At 41.5% G+C, this 21,916-nt stretch overlaps 1 protein-coding gene across 1 annotated transcript in view; it reads left to right on the forward strand.

Annotated features, from left to right (window-relative positions):
• Positions 1-471: 471 nt before the first annotated feature.
• LOC141073844 (uncharacterized) overlaps positions 472-21,916 on the forward strand; it is a 74,061-nt gene continuing 52,616 nt past the window's right edge. Inside the window, exons 1-6 of the mRNA XM_073561333.1 lie at positions 472-1,607; positions 1,819-1,968; positions 2,098-2,277; positions 2,360-2,483; positions 2,567-2,664; positions 21,618-21,708. Of these exons, the coding sequence (XP_073417434.1) occupies positions 1,581-1,607; positions 1,819-1,968; positions 2,098-2,277; positions 2,360-2,483; positions 2,567-2,664; positions 21,618-21,708 (670 nt within the window). The 5' untranslated portion in view covers positions 472-1,580. The remainder of the gene's footprint in view (positions 1,608-1,818; positions 1,969-2,097; positions 2,278-2,359; positions 2,484-2,566; positions 2,665-21,617; positions 21,709-21,916) is intronic.

Consider the following 21,916-nt stretch of genomic DNA (forward strand, 5'->3'; position numbering starts at 1 on the left):
GTCATGGGCTTCGCCCTGCAAATGTTGATATTGTTATAGCTTCTGTGTGCAGTATGCGTGTCGTGTACGTGTGTGTTTGTGGCCACACGACATTAGGTTATAGTTAGTTGTAGTATTAGAAAAGGGCAACTAGATGGGGCACTGAGCTCAACTAGTGAGAAGACTGCTGAGGGGTTAACTTAGAGGAGTGGCTAGACAAGGAAAAAGGAGATAGCTTTCCCTCCAAAATAGAGTTGAGCCGGGGGTAGTGAGCAGGACAGAAGTGAACAGGACAGAAGTGAAGAACAGTGTAGTGCCTACAGAAGTAGCCAGCACGTAGTGGTGCTGGAGGGCTTGCAGTCAGAGACTGGGACTGTAAGGCTAGAGAGACAGGAGAAGGAGTCTCGTCGGTCAAGTCAGCTAGCAAGGAAGACCTGAAGTGACAACCCAAGCCAATCTATTGAGTCCAGCCAGTGCCTGGAGAATTGCAAGCCAGGGAGTTCCGTGGAAGAGTCCCTGTGGAAGTAGCAGCTGGAGTACGGAGGCTTTGTGGAGAGTTTAGTGAGCTGCGAACCTAGGGCATGAACGGGAGCAACAGTGCCGTAAAGGGGTGAGCTGTAACGGAAAAGTGAGGTACCTTCGTGGGCTGAAGTTGGGCTCTGGAAGAAGGGAAGTGTTCCGTGTTCATGGTGCTCCTTGTGACTTGTCAGCTTGTCTGTGTGGTGCATTCGTGTGAAGTGAAGGAAGAAGTGATGTACTGCTGTAGATGAAGATGTACTGCTGTTATCAAGTGAAGAGTCCTGTAGCCATTGTGGATATACTGTGCCCTGAAGAGAATAATGCTGAGTTGTTAACGTTGTTTCCAGCCTCTGTCTGCAGTCAAATGGGTCCCCAAAGTGAACAGCATACGGGTGATGAAACAACCTCCAGTACAGTGAGTACTGGAGCTGCCGTAGAAGCTGCCCCCCGCCGGCCAAGGTATTACAGTAGAGCGACGCAGCGTGGATGCTCATGGGACAGAGCACACTCCTCAGCCTGCTGCTCGCTATCTGCCCGTGACAAAACTGCTTCCCCACACATTTTCCTTTGAGCACGCCCCCTACTGCCAGGTGAGGGGGTCTGTCCGCGCTTTTAAGCCTTCCCCCGGACAACAAGGGACGTAGCCTCAGCAGTGCCGGACCCGGCGCAGTGCAGGTACCCGCGGTCCGGTGCTTCTCCTTACAACTGCACTTAGATCCTGGCTGGTGACCGGATCCTGCAGCTTTATGTGTAACCCCCTATTTAATATACTGGTGGCTGCACCGTACATGACGGCACGTCCTACCTATTGTGTCCCCCTAATTCCTCACATTGTAGCCTGTGAGCAGCAGGACCCCCACTCCTCCTGTAACTGCTGAACTATCTGTTACTTTGTACTGTGTTTGTTGTCTGTACATGTCCCCTCTTATTTGTACAGCGCTGCGGAATATGTTGGCGCCATAGAAATAACATTATTATTATCACAGCAGAGTCCTGCACACTGAGGCCCCTGATCATGTGACCTCTGACTCCTCCCCTCCTGTGACCTCATCCCAGGTCCTGTGCGCACAGAACAGCCATATATGTGGTGTGCGGCTCTGCAGGTGGAGGTAGGTGCTGGAGATTCCCCATTACTGGGCACAGGTTACATTAACCCCCTCAGTGCTGAGCCTGCATGTGACTATAATGGGACTGTGTGTTATATCGGGGGCAGGACGGGGCCATGACTGGATGTAGTGATCATGTGAAGCCGGTAACAGCTCCGGAGATTTCTTACATGGGATCTTTATGATGTTACATCATCATCTTCTCCCCATTCAGGTCCCTACAATATCGGATCCTCTCAGTGGAGATCTTCTATATAAGAGAATTCTCCTGAGTGACCCTACAAGGATGGATAGGGACAGGGACAAGATGGCGGAGAGGATATTACACCTCACCCTAGAGATCCTCTTCCGGCTTACTGGAGAGGTGAGAGATTCTGATGACGTCACATTACATCATTCTTATCTATGGGAATAACAGATGGACAGAACTGGAGAGGTGAGGACTCTGGAAATGTCTGTAGTGAGGTTTATTAATGTGTCTCTCCATAACTAGGATTACACAGTAGTGAAGAAGACCTCTAGTGAGCGCTGTCAGGCCCCTGTGTCTGAGGGATGGGGAAGACCCCTGAGCCCAATCACGGGGCATCCACCTCACCCCCTGATACATGAGGACATCAATGACCAAAAGATCCTAGAACTCACCTACAAGATGATTGAGCTGCTGACTGGAGAGGTGACACTGCTGGGAATGCTGGGACATTATACAGTAATGTTATGGAGGGATCGGGGGATGACGGTATCATTGTATGTGTCAGGTTCCTTTAAGGTGTCAGGATGTCACCGTCTATTTCTCCATGGAGGAGTGGGAGTATTTAGAAGGACACAAAGATCTGTACAAGGACGTCATGATGGAGGTTCCCCAGCCCCTCACATCACCAGGTAATAGACAGGACTAAATACACACGGCCTATAATTATCTGTATGTAAAGAATGAATTCAGTCCCTGTATGTGTTTCCTCCAGTTCTATCCAGTGAGAGGACAACACCAGAGAGATGTCCCCGTCCTCTTCTTCCACAGGACTGTAAACAAGAAGATCCCAGTGTTCCTCAGGATCATCAGGTAGATGGAGAGAAGGTGTCATGAGATCTCCCCTATGCTGTGTAGAAGCTGTGAAGGTCTTGTGCTCAGTCTTGTTTTATCCACCAGAATTATACGCTGAATGACCAATTTATTAGAGACAATGATTCTTTCATAATTAAGATTTCTGTATATGGTAATTAGACCAATGACACCAGAGTTCAGCAAATAATGAAGTGATAATTTTTCAGTGTTGTTTTACCACATCAAAGTGACAGGGTGGGTATGCCCTTACTTACGTAATGCTCACTAGTATACAAATTAGGCACACTAAATACAGTTTTATGGTAAAACAATAATATAACAATTTATTAAGATTACATCAGGATAATGCTGAATTATGGAATGGCAGTTATAATATTAGCCTGTTTTGTTAATACATTTAATGTGAATCATACAATTAATATAAATTATAGTACATAGAGAAATAAGCATCAATACATTACCAAGTATTGTAACATCTCTTCTCCACTGGAGGGACCACAGTGTCAGAGAGAAGGAAATACTAAATACTCTGGTCTTGTCATCACAGAAACCGTGCGTCCACGATACCTTTTGGAATGTCCCTACCTCGCTGAACCGGGTCCCCTTTTTTATACACAACTCCCACATCCTCCCCTATCACATCAGTGCAGTATTTTTAAGCCGGATCATCAGTATCTTGCAATTGCGCAGTAGGTTGTTGTCTTGATAACAGCACAAGACTTCAAGGTCTGTTTGTTACTGATTACTACAATCTTAAAGTTTGTTTGCACCAACCCAAGAGAAGTGGAAAAAAGCATTAGCCAAGACAAACAGTAAAATTTTTTACGTGATGTCACGGATTATGAATCAAATAAAATTTTTCGCTGGCAAATGAAAAAAATACCCGTTGAGAGAAATATTTCTAGAAATTCCTCTATGGTTTCATTATCTTCAATGAGTGAGGGCGGAGATGTGAGAAGTGAAACAGGTGGAGGTCCTAGAACGAGACAGTTCAGCAAAAGGAAACTTCAGAATTCCCATTTTAATCGGAATAAAAACTTTAAAGCAGATTCTTTAACCCCTTCACCCCCAAGGGTGGTTTGCACGTTCATGACCGGGCCAATTTTTACAATTCTGACCACTGTACCTTTATGAGGTCATAACTCTGGAACGCTTCCATGGATCCCAGTGATTCTGACATTGTTTTCTCGTTACATATTGTACTTCATGTTAGTGGTAAAATTTCATTCAAATAACTTGCGATTATTTGTGAGAAAAACGGAAATTTGGCAAAAATTTTGAAAATTTTGCAATTTTCCAACTTTGAATTTTTATGCCCTTAAATCACAGAGATATGGCACCCAAAAAACTTGATAACTAACATTTCCCACATGTTTACTTTACATCAGCACAATTTTGGAACCAAAATTTTTTTTTGTTAGGAAGTTATAAGGGTTAAAATTTGACCAGCGATTTCCCATTATTACACCATTTTATTTTTACGGACCACATCACATTTGAAGCCACTTTGAGGGGTCTATATGATAGAAAATACCCAAAAGTTACACCATTCTAAAAACTGCACTCCTTAAGGTGCTCAAAACCACATTCAAGAAGTTTATTAACCCTTTAGGTGCGTCACAGGAATTTTTTTGAATATTTAAAAAAAAATGAACATCTAACTTTGTTTCACAAAAAAAATACTTCAGGTTCAATTTTTTTTATTTTACCAAGGGTAACAGGAGAAATTGGACTGCAAAACTTATTGTGCAATTTGTCCTGAGTACGCTGATACCTGATATGTGGGGGGGAACGACTGTTTCGGCGCATGGCAGAGCTCAGAATGGAAGGAGCGCCGTTTGACTTTTTCAATGCAAAATTGTCTGGAATTCAGATCGGACTCCATGTCACGTTTGGAGAGTCCCTGATGTACCTAAACAGTGGAAACCCCCTACAAGTGACCCCATTTTGGAAACTAGACCCCCCCAAGGAACTTATCTAGATATGTGGTGAGAACTTTGAACCCACAAGGGCTTTACAGAAGTTTATAACGTACAGCGGTACAATTAAAAAATCATATTTTTTCCACAAAAATGATCTTTTCACCCCAATTTTTATTTTCCCAAGGGTAACAGGACCCTAAAAGTTATTGTGCAATTTGTCCTGAGAACGCTGATACCCCACATGTGGGGGTAAACCACTATTTGGGCGCATGGCAGAGCTCGGAAGGGATGCAGCGCCATTTGACGTTTTTGGCTGGAATTGAGATCGGACATCATGTCGCGATTGGAAAACCCCTGATGTACCAAAACAGTGGAAACCCCCCACAAATGACACCATTTTGGAAACTAGACCCCCTAAGGAACTTATCTAGATGTGTGGTGAGAACTTTGAACCCCCAAGGGCTTCACAGAAGTTTATAACATAAAGCCGTACAATTAAAAAATCATATTTTTTCCACAAAGATGATCGTTTCACCCTCAATTCTTATTTTTCCAAGGGTATCAGGACCCTAAAAGTTATTGTGCAATTTGTCCTGAGTACGCTGATACCCCACATGTGGGGGTGAACCACTATTTTGGCGCATGGCAGAGCTCGGAAGGGAAGCAGCACCATTTGACGTTTTTGGCTGGAATTGAGATCGGACATCATGTCGCGATTGGAAAACCCCTGATGTACCAAAACAGTGGAAACCCCCCACAAATGACACCATTTTGGAAACTAGACCCCCTAAGGAACTTATCTAGATGTGTGGTGAGAACTTTGAACCCCCAAGGGCTTCACAGAAGTTTATAACATAAAGCCGTACAATTAAAAAATCATATTTTTTCCACAAAAATGATCGTTTCACCCTCAATTCTTATTTTTCCAAGGGTATCAGGACCCTTAAAGTTATTGTACAATTTGTCCTGAGTACGCTGATACCCCACATGTGGGGGTAAACCACTATTTGGGCGCATGGTAGAGCTCGGAAGGGAAGCAGCGCCATTTGACATTTTTGGCTGGAATTGAGATCGGACATCATGTCGCGATTGGAAAACCCCTGATGTACCAAAACAGTGGAAACACCCCACAAATGACACCATTTTGGAAACTAGACCCCCTAAGTAACTTATCTAGATGTGTGGTGAGAACTTTGAACCCCCAAGTGATGATTCTGTCACACTAAGGTGCGACCCGTCTTAATTGTCTGTGGCCGAATTGTAGCTTTGGCACAAGGTATACGTATACTCGAGGAAAGAATACACAAGACAAGAGGGTATCGTGTCAGTATGATTCTTCTCTGTCTTTAATCAAACGTGTACAGCTTTTATAACAGAATTTGAGCTACATCATCAGTTACATCATGGACATGTTTCCAGTTACTATTTGCTTTTCCCAGGTCGCTACACAATCATTATGTACATTTCTGGGTTACCGTTTACTGCTCCCACATTGCTGAACAATACTTATATACACAAGTATTGTTTTCTAGCTTGGCTTACCCTGGTCCACCCAGTTTATTCAATATTTGATGAAGCTTAGGTGAGTGATACCATACAGAAACAACTCTAAGAAAATATAAGAAAATCAGAAGTATCTTAAAGCAACATGATCCCAATATCCAGCAAAGCGTCCATATAGTGATACAGTTTTGATTCTTGTATATATTCATGTGCCATATATTCTTCCCTTAACAGTCCCTCCTTTGGAGATATGCAAAATCAAAATCCTAATCTCGTCGAACCTATCGATCTGTCCTCCCGGCCTACCTATCTCAACAATGCTGGAACCTAACTAACTAACCTTCACCGTATATACGAGACGACCCATCTCTAGTAGATGGACCCCCTCCTAACGGACTTTGCACAGGAGGAAGTCAGATCCTGGACTTTCCCTCATTGGCTTGCTTCAAGCAGGCATATTCCGGAGGTGGTGCTTGCATGTTTTCATTGGGACATCTTTCATACAGGGGATCTTCAAAATCGGCATGCATGGTCATCACTGTGGTTTCCATAGTTTTCATCATCATTTTCTTAAGGCATGGCACTATGCAGCATAGAATTAAAGAAAATATGATCAAAGGACATAAAATAACTTTTGCAAACTTAATGGGTCAATAATTGCCTTTATGGCATCCCCAGTGTATTTTATAAACCGTTGTTGATTATTGTATAAATAGTTTATCCGCTTTGCATTCTTATTTGCGGGGATGGTGGGTTTAAACACAACTATTGTCTCGTTCTCGACTTTGAATTTGTCAGGTGCTCCCTGTGTGCCCCCACTGGTATCTATGCTTCTTAGCCAAAATTTACCTTTTGTGTCACCATTTTCCCTCCCAAGTTTAGTACTTGAGCCTAGTACATATAACCCTTGCTCATACTCTGAAGGGTTGTCAATAGTAAGGTACAGAACTATGCATCCCTCCTTGGGGCAGTGAGTGGCAGTGACAGGGAGTATTGAATCTGGAAGGCCACTCTGACCCTTAAAATGGGCTTTGGACAGGGTCATGCAACTTAATAGGCTTATTCCCCATTTGTCCCTTCGCTGTAGGGCCTGGGCTGGTTGATGTCTCCAGTCACTTTCACCAGTGTGCCACCCAACAAGAGACTAATCCTCCCAGTTTGAACCTTCCCCTATTTCAGCAGTAGTGACACAGATGAATTGTGTATTAAACCTGATATGAAACTGTGCCATGGGGCCTGGACATTCTTATTGTGAGACAGTAGTCAAATTGATATGTTACTCTTGGGGTGGAGACATTATACCAGAAAGTCAGTATGCCCTTCTCATGAGTGACTACCCCTTGGTGACTGACTACCCCTTGAGCTAGGAAAAAGGATAAGTGCCAGATGGATGAAGAGTGGCAGCCGCTACTGGACTCTGGATCCGGCATCTCCTTGCAGTGGGAAGCGAGGACCCATGGACTGCTGCGATAGTTGACAGGACTTGGAACAGGCTGTCATCTCTAGGTTCAAGGGTACGTCTGTTGAACCTCTTGGTGATGAGGACTCAGTCACCGGGCAGGATCTGGTGGGCTCCTATGTCCTCAGGATCTGGGATGGATGAAAAGACTCGAAAATGCATTTTAGTCACATGTTTTTAAACTTAGTCTACATATAGGCAATTATACTTGTGCGTGTATGTGACCCAAGGGAAAGACTAAACTCTTATGCTATGACCCCTGTTTCCTGTATAGCATCAAGTATGTAGAGTTTTGTTCGAGGCCTTAAATTTTCCTTGTTCATCCTTAGGCGTATTTCATCCTGTATAACTTCATCTTAGGTCCATTTCTTCTTTTCTTCCTTGGATACTTGTTTCTGGAGTGTTATTCCTTTTCCTCTGTTTCCGTGTCAACCGGTATTACTGCTGCTTCTTTTGCTGTTACTTCAGCTAGTCTGTTGCCCACTGCTTCCCTTGAAGTGTCTCCAGTGTGTGTGCTTTTACTTTTACCACCGCAACTCTTCCTGGCATCAACAAGGACTCCATTAATTCTTGTATGGCTTTGTGGTGTCAGACTGGCGTTCCGTTAGCCGTGATGAAGCCTCTTTCCCTCCAGATTGATCTTGACAGCTTCATGTTGAGTGGACCTCTCGTATGCTTCTGTCAAGGCCCGCAGTCCTGCCTTTGGATGTAGGCAGTGGTTTTGCTGGCAGCAAGTTACTTCTGTGGCTACTGCTATACCAGTGTGCGAACGGCCTTCTTGGTCTGCATACCTTGGCCTAGCCACAAAGAGCATCAGGTCAGGATCTTCCAGGTGTTCTCTTGCCTCATGACAGCAAGACAATCGCGTTCAGCCATTTCAGAGTCGACTACCTCTTCCACTAATGTGTCAGAGATGTGGTTTTCATCCTCCATCTTCCTCCCCCCTTTGGCAGAGGTAGAAGAGTAGCTGGATTATGGACAGCACATCTGGAGATGGTGACGTTGTCCGGGAGCAGAGTAGGGCATTGCAGACAGAAATATCAGAAGCTTTATCCAGCACAGGTGGGTTGCAAACACGGTTCTCATGCAGGTTTGGACTTCACGAGTCACTTGGTCAGGTTTTGGAGAGTAGAAGCCAGGAGGGCATTGTCTTCCTCCGTGAAGCTGTGTTAGGACTCCATTTACATGGTCAGGCTTCTTCATGACAAACAGACAAAACAGTTCAGTATAGCGTGGCAGTCCTAGAGCTGTGAAAATGTGATTGCAATTTAGCATATAAAACACACCGATACCTTCTTTGGTTAACCTTAAAATAGTTATAAAAAAGGTTGCATGTGTAGAAGAGCAGTATTGTCTTGGCTGTCTTCAGTCAGGGTCGGAGGTCATCCATATGTATTGTAAAAAAAAAAGTGGCTGTGGGATGTATCCTCTTCCAGGGCTCCAGGACCGTGGTCATGGCTCGGGTGAACATAGAGAGGCTATACTGTGCCCCTTGAGGCATCATAGTCCAAATATATTGCTGGCCCTCGTGTGAAAACAAACAGGTACTGGCTTGCAGCATGTAGAAATAAACTGAAGAAAGCATTGGCCAGGTCAATCACCGTGAACCATAGAAAAATAAATAGAATTGATAAAAACAAAACATAGTGTGTGGGTTTGGTACCATAGATGTGTTCAGTACTATAACTTCATTGACATGTATTATCATGTATTATCCATAACTTCATAGAAATAATTGCAAATTATGAAATGGAGGGTAAATATTGCAATTTCCTTGGCAGCTGGGCTACTGGCTTCTGCCCCACCTTTACAAACTGGATTTTCAGCCTGCCAATATTGAGTCTGGGATCAGTGCCATTAGTTCAACGCCCACATGATCTACAGATGTGTCCTGTAAAAAAAAAAAAAAGAAAAGACTACATACTTCTTCAGCAAGTAGATCAATGTCCCTGATCAATCTTCTGATTGCATCGGGACCCACCAGGAATTTGAGAGGAGTATCCTCAACCTCTGTCTGGGTGAGAGATGTTGTTTCTCCATTGTATTTTTGTGGGGGGGGGGCGAGCTGTTTACTAGGGTATCTGTCTCCTGGCATTTCCAGGAGTCCTTGCATGTAGTAGATTGTGTATAAAAGTATGAGCTTTGAGGCTTAAAAGATGATGATGATAATTATGTCCCCTCACCATATAACGATAAATACTGTAGATTATCAGTCTGAGCTATTTATTTCCTGTCTCCTCCGGTTCTGTTTACTTATATACCTCCATGTCATATTCATCTTTTTCTTCATTATTCTTTTCATAAATTACATTAATTAATAAAACTATAATGGATGCTGGACAGGATGTAGCACAAGACGTGCCGTCTATATAAATAGTTGGAAAGAAGGTACGGCTCTTTGGGTTGGTCATCTGACAGTCAGAACAAGTCTCACGATATTCTGCATTCTGCGTTTGACAGCTGGCACACGTCCAGTCATCGGGAATGTATATAAGAAGTATAAATGAATGTAATGCAGATATTGCAACTGACATCTTCCTGTGTAAATATTTGTTTTGCACAAAATTCAGCAATCTTGTTATATTCCTCTCCTCATGCCTTTTTTCCTAACTTCCTCTGCCATCTTATAAAATGCTTCAGGGTCCTGTAACACCTCATAATACCTGAGGCTGGGAAGCTGCTCTCCACTCAGTAACACATTCTTCTATCCCTTCTTATCTAATGCTCCTCCCCTCGTGATCGGAGGGTTTCTTAACGTACATTTTCTTTCTCACTCCACTATGGGTCATATCTGTCTTATAGATATTGACTGACTGCTCCCACCCATTCTATCATCTGAATTCTGAGTATATCTGAAAAACATATGTATGTGTGCGTCTTGAAACAAATTCTCACGGGGTTATGAACAGTTGGATATGTGACTGTAAAAGCTGTATGTACTCCTTATGTCCGAGTAAAGGGGTCTTCAGTGAACACAGTGATGTCTAGCTATCTTGAACACAGTAATATAGGGAATTAACCAACAACTAACACCAGAGTATTTCACATATCTTGTGTATCCAGAAACTGCGTAGTATAAAAATACCTTATAAATTGTTAAAATTTCTGTTTCCTCAAAACTTTCGCTCAAAAATATTTAAAAGAAAACCATCTCATAGAGAAATATAATAACATTAGTAAAACAATAACTAAAAAGTAACAATAGACCTCGGATCTCACAGAGATATCTGTACAAATCAAGCAATTACCATTCAAGTAATTCTCTTTCTACCTGAACCAACTAACCTTATAATTATAGTATGCAGAACAAAACCAGTTTATCCAATTCTCTAATTTCACAACATATATATGTATACACACATAGAATGCATTCAAAAATTTTAACCACATGCTAGTACGCCTCCTGCAAATTATACACACTACAAAAGACAAAAGACAATGAATTTAAAACTGGTGCTGACATCAAATACTGCGAATCCTTGACACCAAAACAATTCGCAATTTACCTATCCATATGCCAGCCTGATTTGTAGAGGTGAAAAATCTACACCTGGGCAAACCATACTTTTCAGGGAGAGAGCAATCACTCAGTCACATCAACACGGTAATTGAAATTACCCTTCCACCCATATAACTTATGAACCTATGCTGCAGCTAAAACACCATCATCTTAGCCAGATGATGTCCGGTGGGAAACCCGCAAGAAGTCACCAACCACTTAGAGGTTGGAAAATCACTGAGAGTAATCAAGCCCCTACTCCCACTTGCCCACTGGGAGAGACACAGTTCAGACTTCTGCGATCATCGGTCAAGCCGAGAGCAGGACCGGAACCAGAGTGACAGTGAATTTGCTCAGTACGTCTCCCTATCTATATTTTTTTCCTTTTCAGGCTGGCTGAGGTAACAATCACGTATGCAAACAACCAAAACAGCAAAGCAGAGAGGCAAAGCAGATAAGGCAGACAATTAAACTTTTAGATTACCGTAATTATAAATATGCTTGAAGGGTTACTGTGTGTATACTATAAAACAACTTATTACACTCTATATTTTATATCCTCCGGACTGAATACAGATAATGTAGCGTGATTGTTAAACACTTTGCATTCAGGAAATGCAGCTGAAATAGCAGTCTAACCAGTATGGCAGTATATTCAATATGAGAGCTGCGGACAGGCGTGTCACAACAATGCATCAATACTTCAAACATAAAAAAAACTATTATGAATGTATTCCTTATCCCTTTCACTGTTCTTTTGTTACCAAGGCAACTAGGGCTGGGCTTTTTGTCACTTTAGGTATAGTAAATAGTGGTAATCACTTCTAGATAGGTGGTTGATATTTCAGCAGAGGGGGAAAAATTAGTAATCACCTCTTTCCTTAAAAATGTATATACCGTGTCATTCACGTCACCGGGCCCAGTTTATACCGTGGGCGTATGGCCGGACGTGAGCACCTATATGTATATATATATACCTATAACTTCTTCGACCTTCTAAGGTCGGAACCAGGGTGATAACCCAGTGTGAACACCCCCTTTGTACTCTGCTCTGTTTTGTTTCTAGTAGCCCTAGTGCAGTATGAAATAGTTTTTATCAGATACTTGACAGATTCTAGACACACCCTCTGAATTGGTTAGACCGGACAATACACACAGACAATTAAGGAATTATATACCTGACCGGGTCCGTAGGCTCAGGACTTTCAAACGTGGTCAGTTTAAGGGTTCAGAGAAGACAGCCAACTATCTCCTCCCAGCCGGACGTGAATACAGAAGGTTAGGTAAGATGATATATTTTCTCACCAGGTCTCGAGCTGCAGTCTCGTCCCGCTGGAAAGACGTCCGTCCTGGGGGAGATTTTGTTGCGGCTGTGATCATCTGGTATCGTCCTGAGCCCCACGTTGGGCGCCAACTGATGATTCTGTCACACTAAGGTGCGACCCGTCTTAATTGTCTGTGGCCGAATTGTAGCTTTGGCACAAGGTATACGTATACTCGAGGAAAGAATACACAAGACAAGAGGGTATCGTGTCAGTATGATTCTTCTCTGTCTTTAATCAAACGTGTACAGCTTTTATAACAGAATTTGAGCTACATCATCAGTTACATCATGGACATGTTTCCAGTTACTATTTGCTTTTCCCAGGTCGCTACACAATCATTATGTACATTTCTGGGTTACCGTTTACTGCTCCCACATTGCTGAACAATACTTATATACACAAGTATTGTTTTCTAGCTTGGCTTACCCTGGTCCACCCAGTTTATTCAATATTTGATGAAGCTTAGGTGAGTGATACCATACAGAAACAACTCTAAGAAAATATAAGAAAATCAGAAGTATCTTAAAGCAACATGATCCCAATATCCAGCAAAGCGTCCATATAGTGATACAGTTTTGATTCTTGTATATATTCATGTGCCATATATTCTTCCCTTAACACAAGGGCTTCACAGAAGTTTATAACATAAAGCCGTACAATTAAAAAATCATATTTTTTCTACAAAAATGATCTTTTCACCCTCAATTCTTCTTTCTCCAAGGGTAACAGGACCCTAAAAGTTATTGTGCAATTTGTCCTGAGTACGCTGATACCCCACATGTGGGGGTAAATCACTATTTGGGCGCATGGCAGAGCTCGGAAGGGAAGCAGCGCCATTTGACGTTTTTGGCTGAAATTGAGATCGGACACCATGTCGCGATTGGAAAACCCCTGATGTACCTAAACAGTGGAAACCCCCCACAAATGACCCCATCTTGAAAACTAGACCCCCTAAGGAACTTATCTAGATGTGAGGTGAGCACTTTGAACCCCCAAGGGCTTCACAGAAGTTTATAATGCCCGGGCATGAAAATAAAAAAATCGTATTTTTTCCACAAACATGATCAATTAGTCCCCAATTTTTTTATTTTCCCAAGGGTAACAAGAGAAATTGAACCCCAAAAGTTGTTGTCCAATTTGTCCTGAGTACGCTGACTCCCCATATGTGGGAGAAAACTATTGTATGGACACGTCAGGGCTCGGAAGGGAAGTAGTGACGTTTTGGAATGCAGACTTTGATGGAATGGTCTGCGGGTGTCATGTTGCCTTTGGAGAGCCCCTAATGTACCTAAACAGTGGAAACCCCCCAAAAATGACCCCATTTTGAAAACTAGACCCCCTAAGGAACTTATCTAGATGTGAGGTGAGCACTTTGAACCCCCAAGGGCTTCACAGAAGTTTATAATGCCCGGGCATGAAAATAAAAAAATCGTATTTTTTCCACAAACTTGATCAATTAGTCCCCAATTTTTTCATTTTCCCAAGGGTAACAGGAGAAATTGGACCCCAAAAGTTGTTGTCCAATTTGTCATGAGTACGCTGACACCCCATATGTGGGAGAAAACTACTGTATGGACACACGTCGGGGCTCGGAAGAGAAGCAGTGACGTTTTGGAATGCAGACTTTGATGGAATGGTCTGCGGGTGTCATGTGCGTTTGGAGAGCCCCTGATGTACCTAAACTATTGAAACTCCCCACAAGTGACCCCATTTTGGACTCTAGACCCCCCACGGAACTTATCTAGATGTGTGGTGAGCACTTTGAACCCCCAAGTGCTTCACAGAATTTTATAACGCTCGGACGTGAAAATAAAAAAATCATTTTTTTCCACAAAAATGATATTTTTGCCCCCAATTTTTTATTTTCCTAAGGGTAACAGGAGAAATTGGACCCCAAAAATTGTTTTGCAATTTGTCCTGAGTAGGCTGATACCCTATATGTGGGGGTAAAACACTGTTTGGGCGCATGTCAGAGCTTGGAAGGGAAGGAGCACCATTTGACTTTTTCAACTCAGAATTGGCTGGAATTGAAATCAGACGCCATGTTGCATTTGGAGAGCCCCTGATATGCCCAAACAGTGGAAACCCCCAATTCTAACTCCAACCCGAACCCCAACACACCCCTAACCCTAATCTCAGCCCTAACCCTAGCCGTAACCCTAGCCCTAACCCTAGCCCTAGCCCTAACCCTACCCTAGCCCTAACCCTAACCGTAATGGAAAAATGGAAATAAATACATTTTTTTTATTTTATTATTTTTCCCTAACTAAGGGGGTGATGACGGGGGGTTTGATTTACTATTTATGGCGTTTTTTATGTTTGGCGGCTGTCGCACGCTAAAAGACGCTTTTTATTGTAAAAATAGTTTTTGCATCACCACATATTGAGAGCTATAATTTTTCCGTGTTTTGACCCACTGAGTCATGTGAGGTCTTATTTTTTGCGGGACGAGTTGACGTTTTTATTGGTACCATTTTCGAGCACGTGACATTTTTTGATCGCTTTTTATTCTGTTTTTTGGGACGCAGAATGAACAAAAACCAGCGTTTCATGAATATCTTTTGGGGGGTGCGTTTACACCGTTCCGCGTGCGGTAAAATTGATAAAGCGGTTTTATTCTTCGGGTCAGTACGGTTAGAGCGATACCTCATTTAGGTCGTTTTTTATGTTTTGTCGGTATTATGCAATGAAAACTATTTTATATAAAAAATAATTATTTTTGCATCGCTTTATTCTGCGAGCTATAACTTTTTTATTTTTTCGCTGATGATGCTGTGTGGCGGCTCGTTTTTTGCGGGACAAGATGACGTTTTCAGCGGTACCATGGATATTTATATGCGTCTTTTTGATCGCGCGTTATTACACGTTTTGTTTGGCGGTATGATAATAAATCATTATTTTTTGCTTCGTTTTTTATTTTAATTTTTTAAGGGGTTCGCTAAAGGGGTTAACTAATGGGACAGTTTTATAGGGCGGGTCGTTACAGACGCGGCGATACCTAATATGTGTACTTTTATTGTTTTGTTTTTGTTATTTTCAAAAAATGGATTTATTTGGGGGAATATTTTTTTTTTTTTGTAATTTATTTGGCGATTTTTTTAAAATTATTTTAACACTTTTTTTTATTTTTTTTTTACTTTATTAAATAGTCCCAGGTGGGACATCACTGTTCTGTGACAGATCGCTGATCTGTCACATCACAGATCACTGTGACAGATCAGCGATCTGTCACAGGCAGTGCACAAGGCTTCCTCATGCCTGCGCTTTGCAGGCACTGAGGAAGCCAGCTTCCTGCAGGCCCCCGAAGGCCCCCGTCGCCATCTTGGATTCGGGGGCCTGCAGGAAAGGAGCCCCCGGCAGCAGCGCTGCACATTGCGCTGCCGTGGGGGGCTCAGGGAAGCACGGAGGGAGCCCCCTCCCTGCCGATGCTTCCCTTTAACCCCCGGTACACCGCGATCATGTTTGATCGCGGTGTGCAAGGGGTTTACGTGTCGGGGCGGTCCGTGACCGCCCCTGACACATTGTGCCGGGTGTCAGCTGTGATAATCAGCTGACACCCGGCCACGATCAGCGGAGCTCACCACGTGGGCACCGCTGATCGCGGTAGACGTACTATCCCGTCCATGTTCATAGGGGCCCGGGTCCCATGGACGGGATAGTACGTCTGATGTCAGGAAGGGGTTAAAGGTAATTAATTTATCATCTCATGTGCTTACGGCTGATCAAATGCAGGTTTTACAGATGGGATAAACTTTTTCGCCCTCTTCTAATTTAGACTCATTTGAAACCATAAAGGATTTACACCTTTTCACTAAAAAATTGCTACTTAATAGGCTTCATAATAAAGGGGATGTAAGGAATATTTTTCCAAACAAGGAAGAGCAGGAGGCATTGGAAATTTTACAATCCTTACTGGATGAAAATGAATCAGAGGTGAGTATGTTTCCTTTGAGATTGTGTGGTAAATCTAAAAAATTTCCATCTCTTTCACTCGTTCCGGCAGTTGAGGTGTTCACCAAATTGGTGAGGGCTGATATTGAAGCCATGAGTGAAAGAAAGATTTACAGCTCTAATTTAAGTAACAAAGAGATGAGGGCCTTAAAAGAACTGGAAGCGTTGCACGATGTAGTGTTTAAAATGGCCGACAAAGGGGGTAACATCGTCATTTGGCCAAATGACATGTACGAGAATCAGGCCAATAAAATTCTTGAAGACCCTAAATGTTATAAGAGGTTAAATTATAACCCCCTGACTAAATTTCAGAATGATCTTGTTGAGATTTTGAATAGGGATTTTGAATGTGGAATTATTCCCAAAAAATTATTGTAAATACATAAATCCGCACATCCCCGTTTGGCTACATTTTATTTACTACCTAAAGTGCACAAGAATGCCCTATATCCACCTGGGAGGCCAATTGTTTCTGCAAAAGAGGGGTTGTGTGAAACAGTTTGTAATAACATTGAGTTCTATTTGAAACCCATTGTCACTGAATTGCCCTCGTACATCAAAGACACTGCGGCAGCTTTGGGGCATCTGCACTAAATACAGCTTAACACTGATATGGTCCTGGTGACCGCAGACGTGAAGGCTTTATATTCATCCATTAGGCATGAAAATGGCCTGAGAGCGGTCTCCAGATATTTGAGACACAGTAGCTTGGATAAAGAAATGATTGAGTTAATTTTGGAATTGTTGGAATTTGTGCTTACGCACAATATTTTCACCTTCAACGAAAACATTTTTTGGCAGCTACAGGGGACTGCTATGGGGGCTTCTTGTGCCCCCTCGTATGCGAACCTTTTCACGGGAGCATGGGAATGGGCTATTTTTCAAGATGAGACAGTGGCAGGTACAGAACACATCCATAAATGGATTCGATTTATCGATGACATTCTGTTCATATGGGAAGGTCCAAATAATGGCCTGGAACAACTAATGGCTGACTTAAATAACAATAATCTTAATATCAGATTATCTTACAAGTTTGGGAGAAGTATTGATTTTTTGGATCTTTCCATCACAGCCTCTCCTAATGGTCATTTATCAACATCGGTATTCCGGAAATCCACGGCAACCAATTCCTATTTATATGCAACCTCAGCACATCCCCAAAGTACTATTCAAGGAATCCCAATAGGACAATTTATGAGAATTAAGAGGATTTGCTCTGATGAACAACAATTTGAACAGGAAGCTTGACGGCTTACTGATCGTTTAAGAGAAAGAGGGTATGGTAAACGAACCATTTCTAAAGGATATCAGAGAGTCAAACAAATATCAAGGAATAATTTGCTGTATCAACAAAGACAACCACATATTCAAACTCAGGATGGTAACCAGGTAAGATTTATTACCAGGTATAATAATAGATGGCAGGAAATAAGAGATGTCATGAAAAAACATTGGCAAATTTTACTTACGGACCCGATATTGAAAGAGACCTTACCAAAAGAGCCATCTTTAATGGCTAAGAGGTCACGCAATTTACGTGACATTTTGGTGCATAGCCACTATAATCCCAAATAATGTGATGAGGACTTACGGGGTAGAGAGAAGTGTGGTTTCTACCCATGTGGCATGTGTAAAGGTTGTAACAACATGACAAAAAGTAAGACATTTAAAAATCAGGAAGCCACCAGAACTTATGACATCAGAACCAATATAACTTGTGCTAGCAAAGGTGTCATTTACTATGCGGTATGTCCTTGCGACAAAATATACATTGGGTTAACAAGTAGAGAACTTAAGATCAGCGTGAGAGAGCACTGTTTAGACATAGAGAAAGCCAGGGGTGTCTTGGATGATTCCTTGTTGAAAACAATTCCAAGACACTTTAAGAAATTTCATCAATGCAATCCCAAACTCTTAAAGTTCAAAGGGATTGATATGATCCACATGGGCTTCCGGGGTGGGGATTTGGGAAAGAGGTTGGCTAAAAAGGAGTGCCAATGGATCTATAGGTTAGGCACGGTGGCACCATTTGGCCTCAATGAAAGCTTCGGTTTTGGGGCCTTTTTGGTGTAATTTTGGATTAATATAAATAGGATTGTCTCTTTCTCTTTTTTTCCTTGTTTTTCATCTTTCGTTTTTTATTTATTTCTCAATTTCATCTAGCAATAAATGGGAAGAATTATTTTAGTATTAGGGTTGGGGGTTTTCTTATTTTGGTTTCTTATTCTTTATCCTAATTTTCTTATTCCTGGAATTTGTTTTTAATTGTATATTGTATTAATTTTCTATTTTAGTATGGATCTTCATGGTTGATTCCTGATAGTGTGACGGTGGTTGTGGAAGCATCTTTGCTGGATTTTTGCCATGTATGGGTGGAAGAAAAGGGCCTTGGATACAGTCTACATGAAATATTGAAATGATGATCGCAATATGGACTGGCCATTTTTTATTTTATAAATGGATGTATTGTCTTTTATATCACAGTAATTTGCACTGATTTGGCACTACTTTTTGCACTATTCATTGTCATGTATGGTATACTTTCTGATATACTGTTTATTATATAGTATTTTTGATAAAATTATATATTTTTGGAATTTTTTATCACCTATTAATTTGATTTTTATATGGTGTAAAAAGTTTTTTATTATATAAAAATATATATTTTTTTATCATATAATGTATAAATATTCTTACACAGCACATATTACTACCTATAATATTTATGTCGCGTTCCCTTCATGAACTTTATTCACTTTACTGTGCATTTGATATATTGAACTATTATGCACTTTGCTTTTGGGGATCACATAATGTCCATTGTTTCGGCCCTTCCGTCCCTGAATGGTAATTTCCCAGCGTCTGGTTAGTACGCATGTGCAGACCATGAGCTCACCAGTTCATGGGTCTCTGGTCTTTTCATGATGACGCACGCATGGAGAGCCTGAGCGGGCGTTCCAGCATGTGTTTATACATGTGACTGGAACACCCGGAACTACTTTAATATGGGAGCGAGATTGGTTAGCGCCGATGAGACCTATGACGCTGGTAGATCTTTCCTCCGGATTGGTCACAGACGGTATTTAACCTTGTCGGCCCCCTGCCCTGACACACCTCCCGAATAAGCTAAGCGAAACGCGCGTCAGGGCAGAGGGACTCCATTGTCTGTGCGGCGGGCAGCACTCTTGGTGTCAGGTAAATTGTTTACCCCTACTTCACAATTTTTTTGGGGCATGTTATTTACAGCTTGTATTTATTGGGGGTTTGCTCCTGTCATTATGTAGGCACATTTGGTTACTAGGGGAAATTGGTTGGACCAAAAACTGATAAAGCATATGTTGTAAAAATAATTATGGTTTAAACCTGGTCCTTTTATACAGATTTTGTGATATTTGTTGGTATGTACTTTTGATATGGGTTTACTGTCCGCATATTAGTTTTGGCACAGCTTGGATTGTTAAGTCCCTCTTTTTAAATGCATCCCTTTCTGTGTATATTGTAATTAATTGTTTAAATAGAATTATATATTTTATATTAAATTATGAGATGCTTCTTGGTGTTTCCATGTTGACATCATGGGTGACATAGTTGATGAACCAACCCAAGGTTGGTAAGATTTGTAAGATTTGTTTGCTAGTAGTTATCGTATAACATTTCAGAGTTCTCCAATATGCTGCTTGTTACAGAATTAAATCTTCATGATCATAGCATAACGCTCTAAGATGGTGGCATGTGATCAGCATGACTTCCATAATCACCTATTCTGAAAACTGGATACCTATCGTAACCCAGTCACACACTCATACTTGTCTCATTTGTATCACAATCGGTCCTTGATTATTGATGTCATGCATGACCATTGATTCATGAGACCATCAAAACATTTTGGTCTCCCTTGTCTCTGAGCATCACAATATCGTTGAACACAAGACTTCCTTGTTCAAGCAGCATAAATATTCATTATCTGTATGGTTGTTATTTTTCCTATTGTCTTTGTAATTTTTCCCAGCACATGTGTAAGAATACACCACACAACTCTTATATTAGAGTACCACACAGAATTAGTTGGAAAGCTCCTTGTAGAATTCCCATCAACCACCCCCCAATTCCTTTTAACACAATTGGCAGGGTATAGAAAAGTATTCAGTATCACTGTGTGTCAAAGCAAATATCACAGTGGTCACTTGTGTGCAAATCAGGATAATGAATCCTTGAAATACACAGCTTGAAAGACCATAGAACAATCAACCTTGTCTTACAGTATTAACACAGAGCAAACACTTTGTGGCTCAGCATCAATGATATTACACTGTAGTATATTGCAATATAGTGTTTGGATTCAAACAACCATATTTCATATTTGCAAAACATTCCACCCTTGGTCTAGTGACCACACTATATCAAAGCATATAAACAATATATTACAATATGTAGGCTATAAGATATCCATATTTTTATTAGCACCACAAGTGTGAATTCACATTAGACTGAAAAACAAGAGTGATCTGAGCATCTTTGAATGAGGCACAGTCATCGGTGCTCGGGTCAGGGCCAATATTTCAGAAACTGCCATCTCAGTGAGATTTATACTGTAATGTGTCAGGAATATACAGAGAATGTTACAATTGATAATAAACTTCCATTGAAAGGGGATCATGTGGATATTAAAATCTCATCAAAAAGATATCAAGAACCGTTCTTAGGAACAATTGGTGCACAACTAATGCAAACTGCAACTGAACCCATAAAATAATAGGAAATTCAAGTGAACTGATCATTTCAGTCTGGTAAAGATGGAGAGCTTACCTAAGCATTGTGGACGACCAAGTTCATCACTTCATGGCAGTCGTTTACCCAGTGGTAGAAGGACAACGCCCCATGCCACAAAGTTTTCTAAAAAGTATCCTGGCTTCATTGGCCAACATTTCTACACCAAGTGTAATCAACAACCACAAATTGCTGAGCTTCTGATGGCCATGGAGGTTCAGTGCTCTACTAGATGGATGTCTCTAATAATATGGCACTTCAGTGTATATTTTAAGCTTGGAGAAGATGTCAGGATAAAGCTGACCGTAGAAATGAGATGTTGTCTGGATCTTCTCCAATTTTCTGGTTATAGAGGCTGTTGGTTAGAATTAGGAGCCAACAGTTTGGATTTATACAGTCCAGCAGCTACTTGATAACTGCTGCTGTCATGTCATTTGTGGCCGTCTTGTTAATTTATAATCTTTTCTATTCTTTCCCGCACCTTTTCCATCTGTCTGTGACTTTTCCAATTTTTCTTTCAGGGTAAAGATCTGCCCCATATTCATACTACAGAGACATATATGAGGGGTGATAAGCGGTGTAAGGAGGAGATTCCTACAGATATCCGCACAGGTGAGTTCTGATTACATTCTGAATTCTGATACAATTATGTGATTAATTTTTGGGTGCATTACTCAGCATTTTTATACTTTTTTATATATTTACTGTATGGTATGAAATGATGCTTCTCAGAATAAATAGAGAGAGTTAATCTCCGTACATTGTGTTCTGGATGTAGAGAAATACGATTGTTGCGTCCAATCACTGGTCACAGTCTAAA

The sequence above is a fragment of the Dendrobates tinctorius genome, unplaced genomic scaffold (assembly GCF_039654945.1).
Source record: "Dendrobates tinctorius isolate UK_male_01 unplaced genomic scaffold, ASM3965494v1 ptg000014l, whole genome shotgun sequence".
In the NCBI taxonomy this organism is placed as follows: Eukaryota; Metazoa; Chordata; class Amphibia; order Anura; family Dendrobatidae; genus Dendrobates; species Dendrobates tinctorius.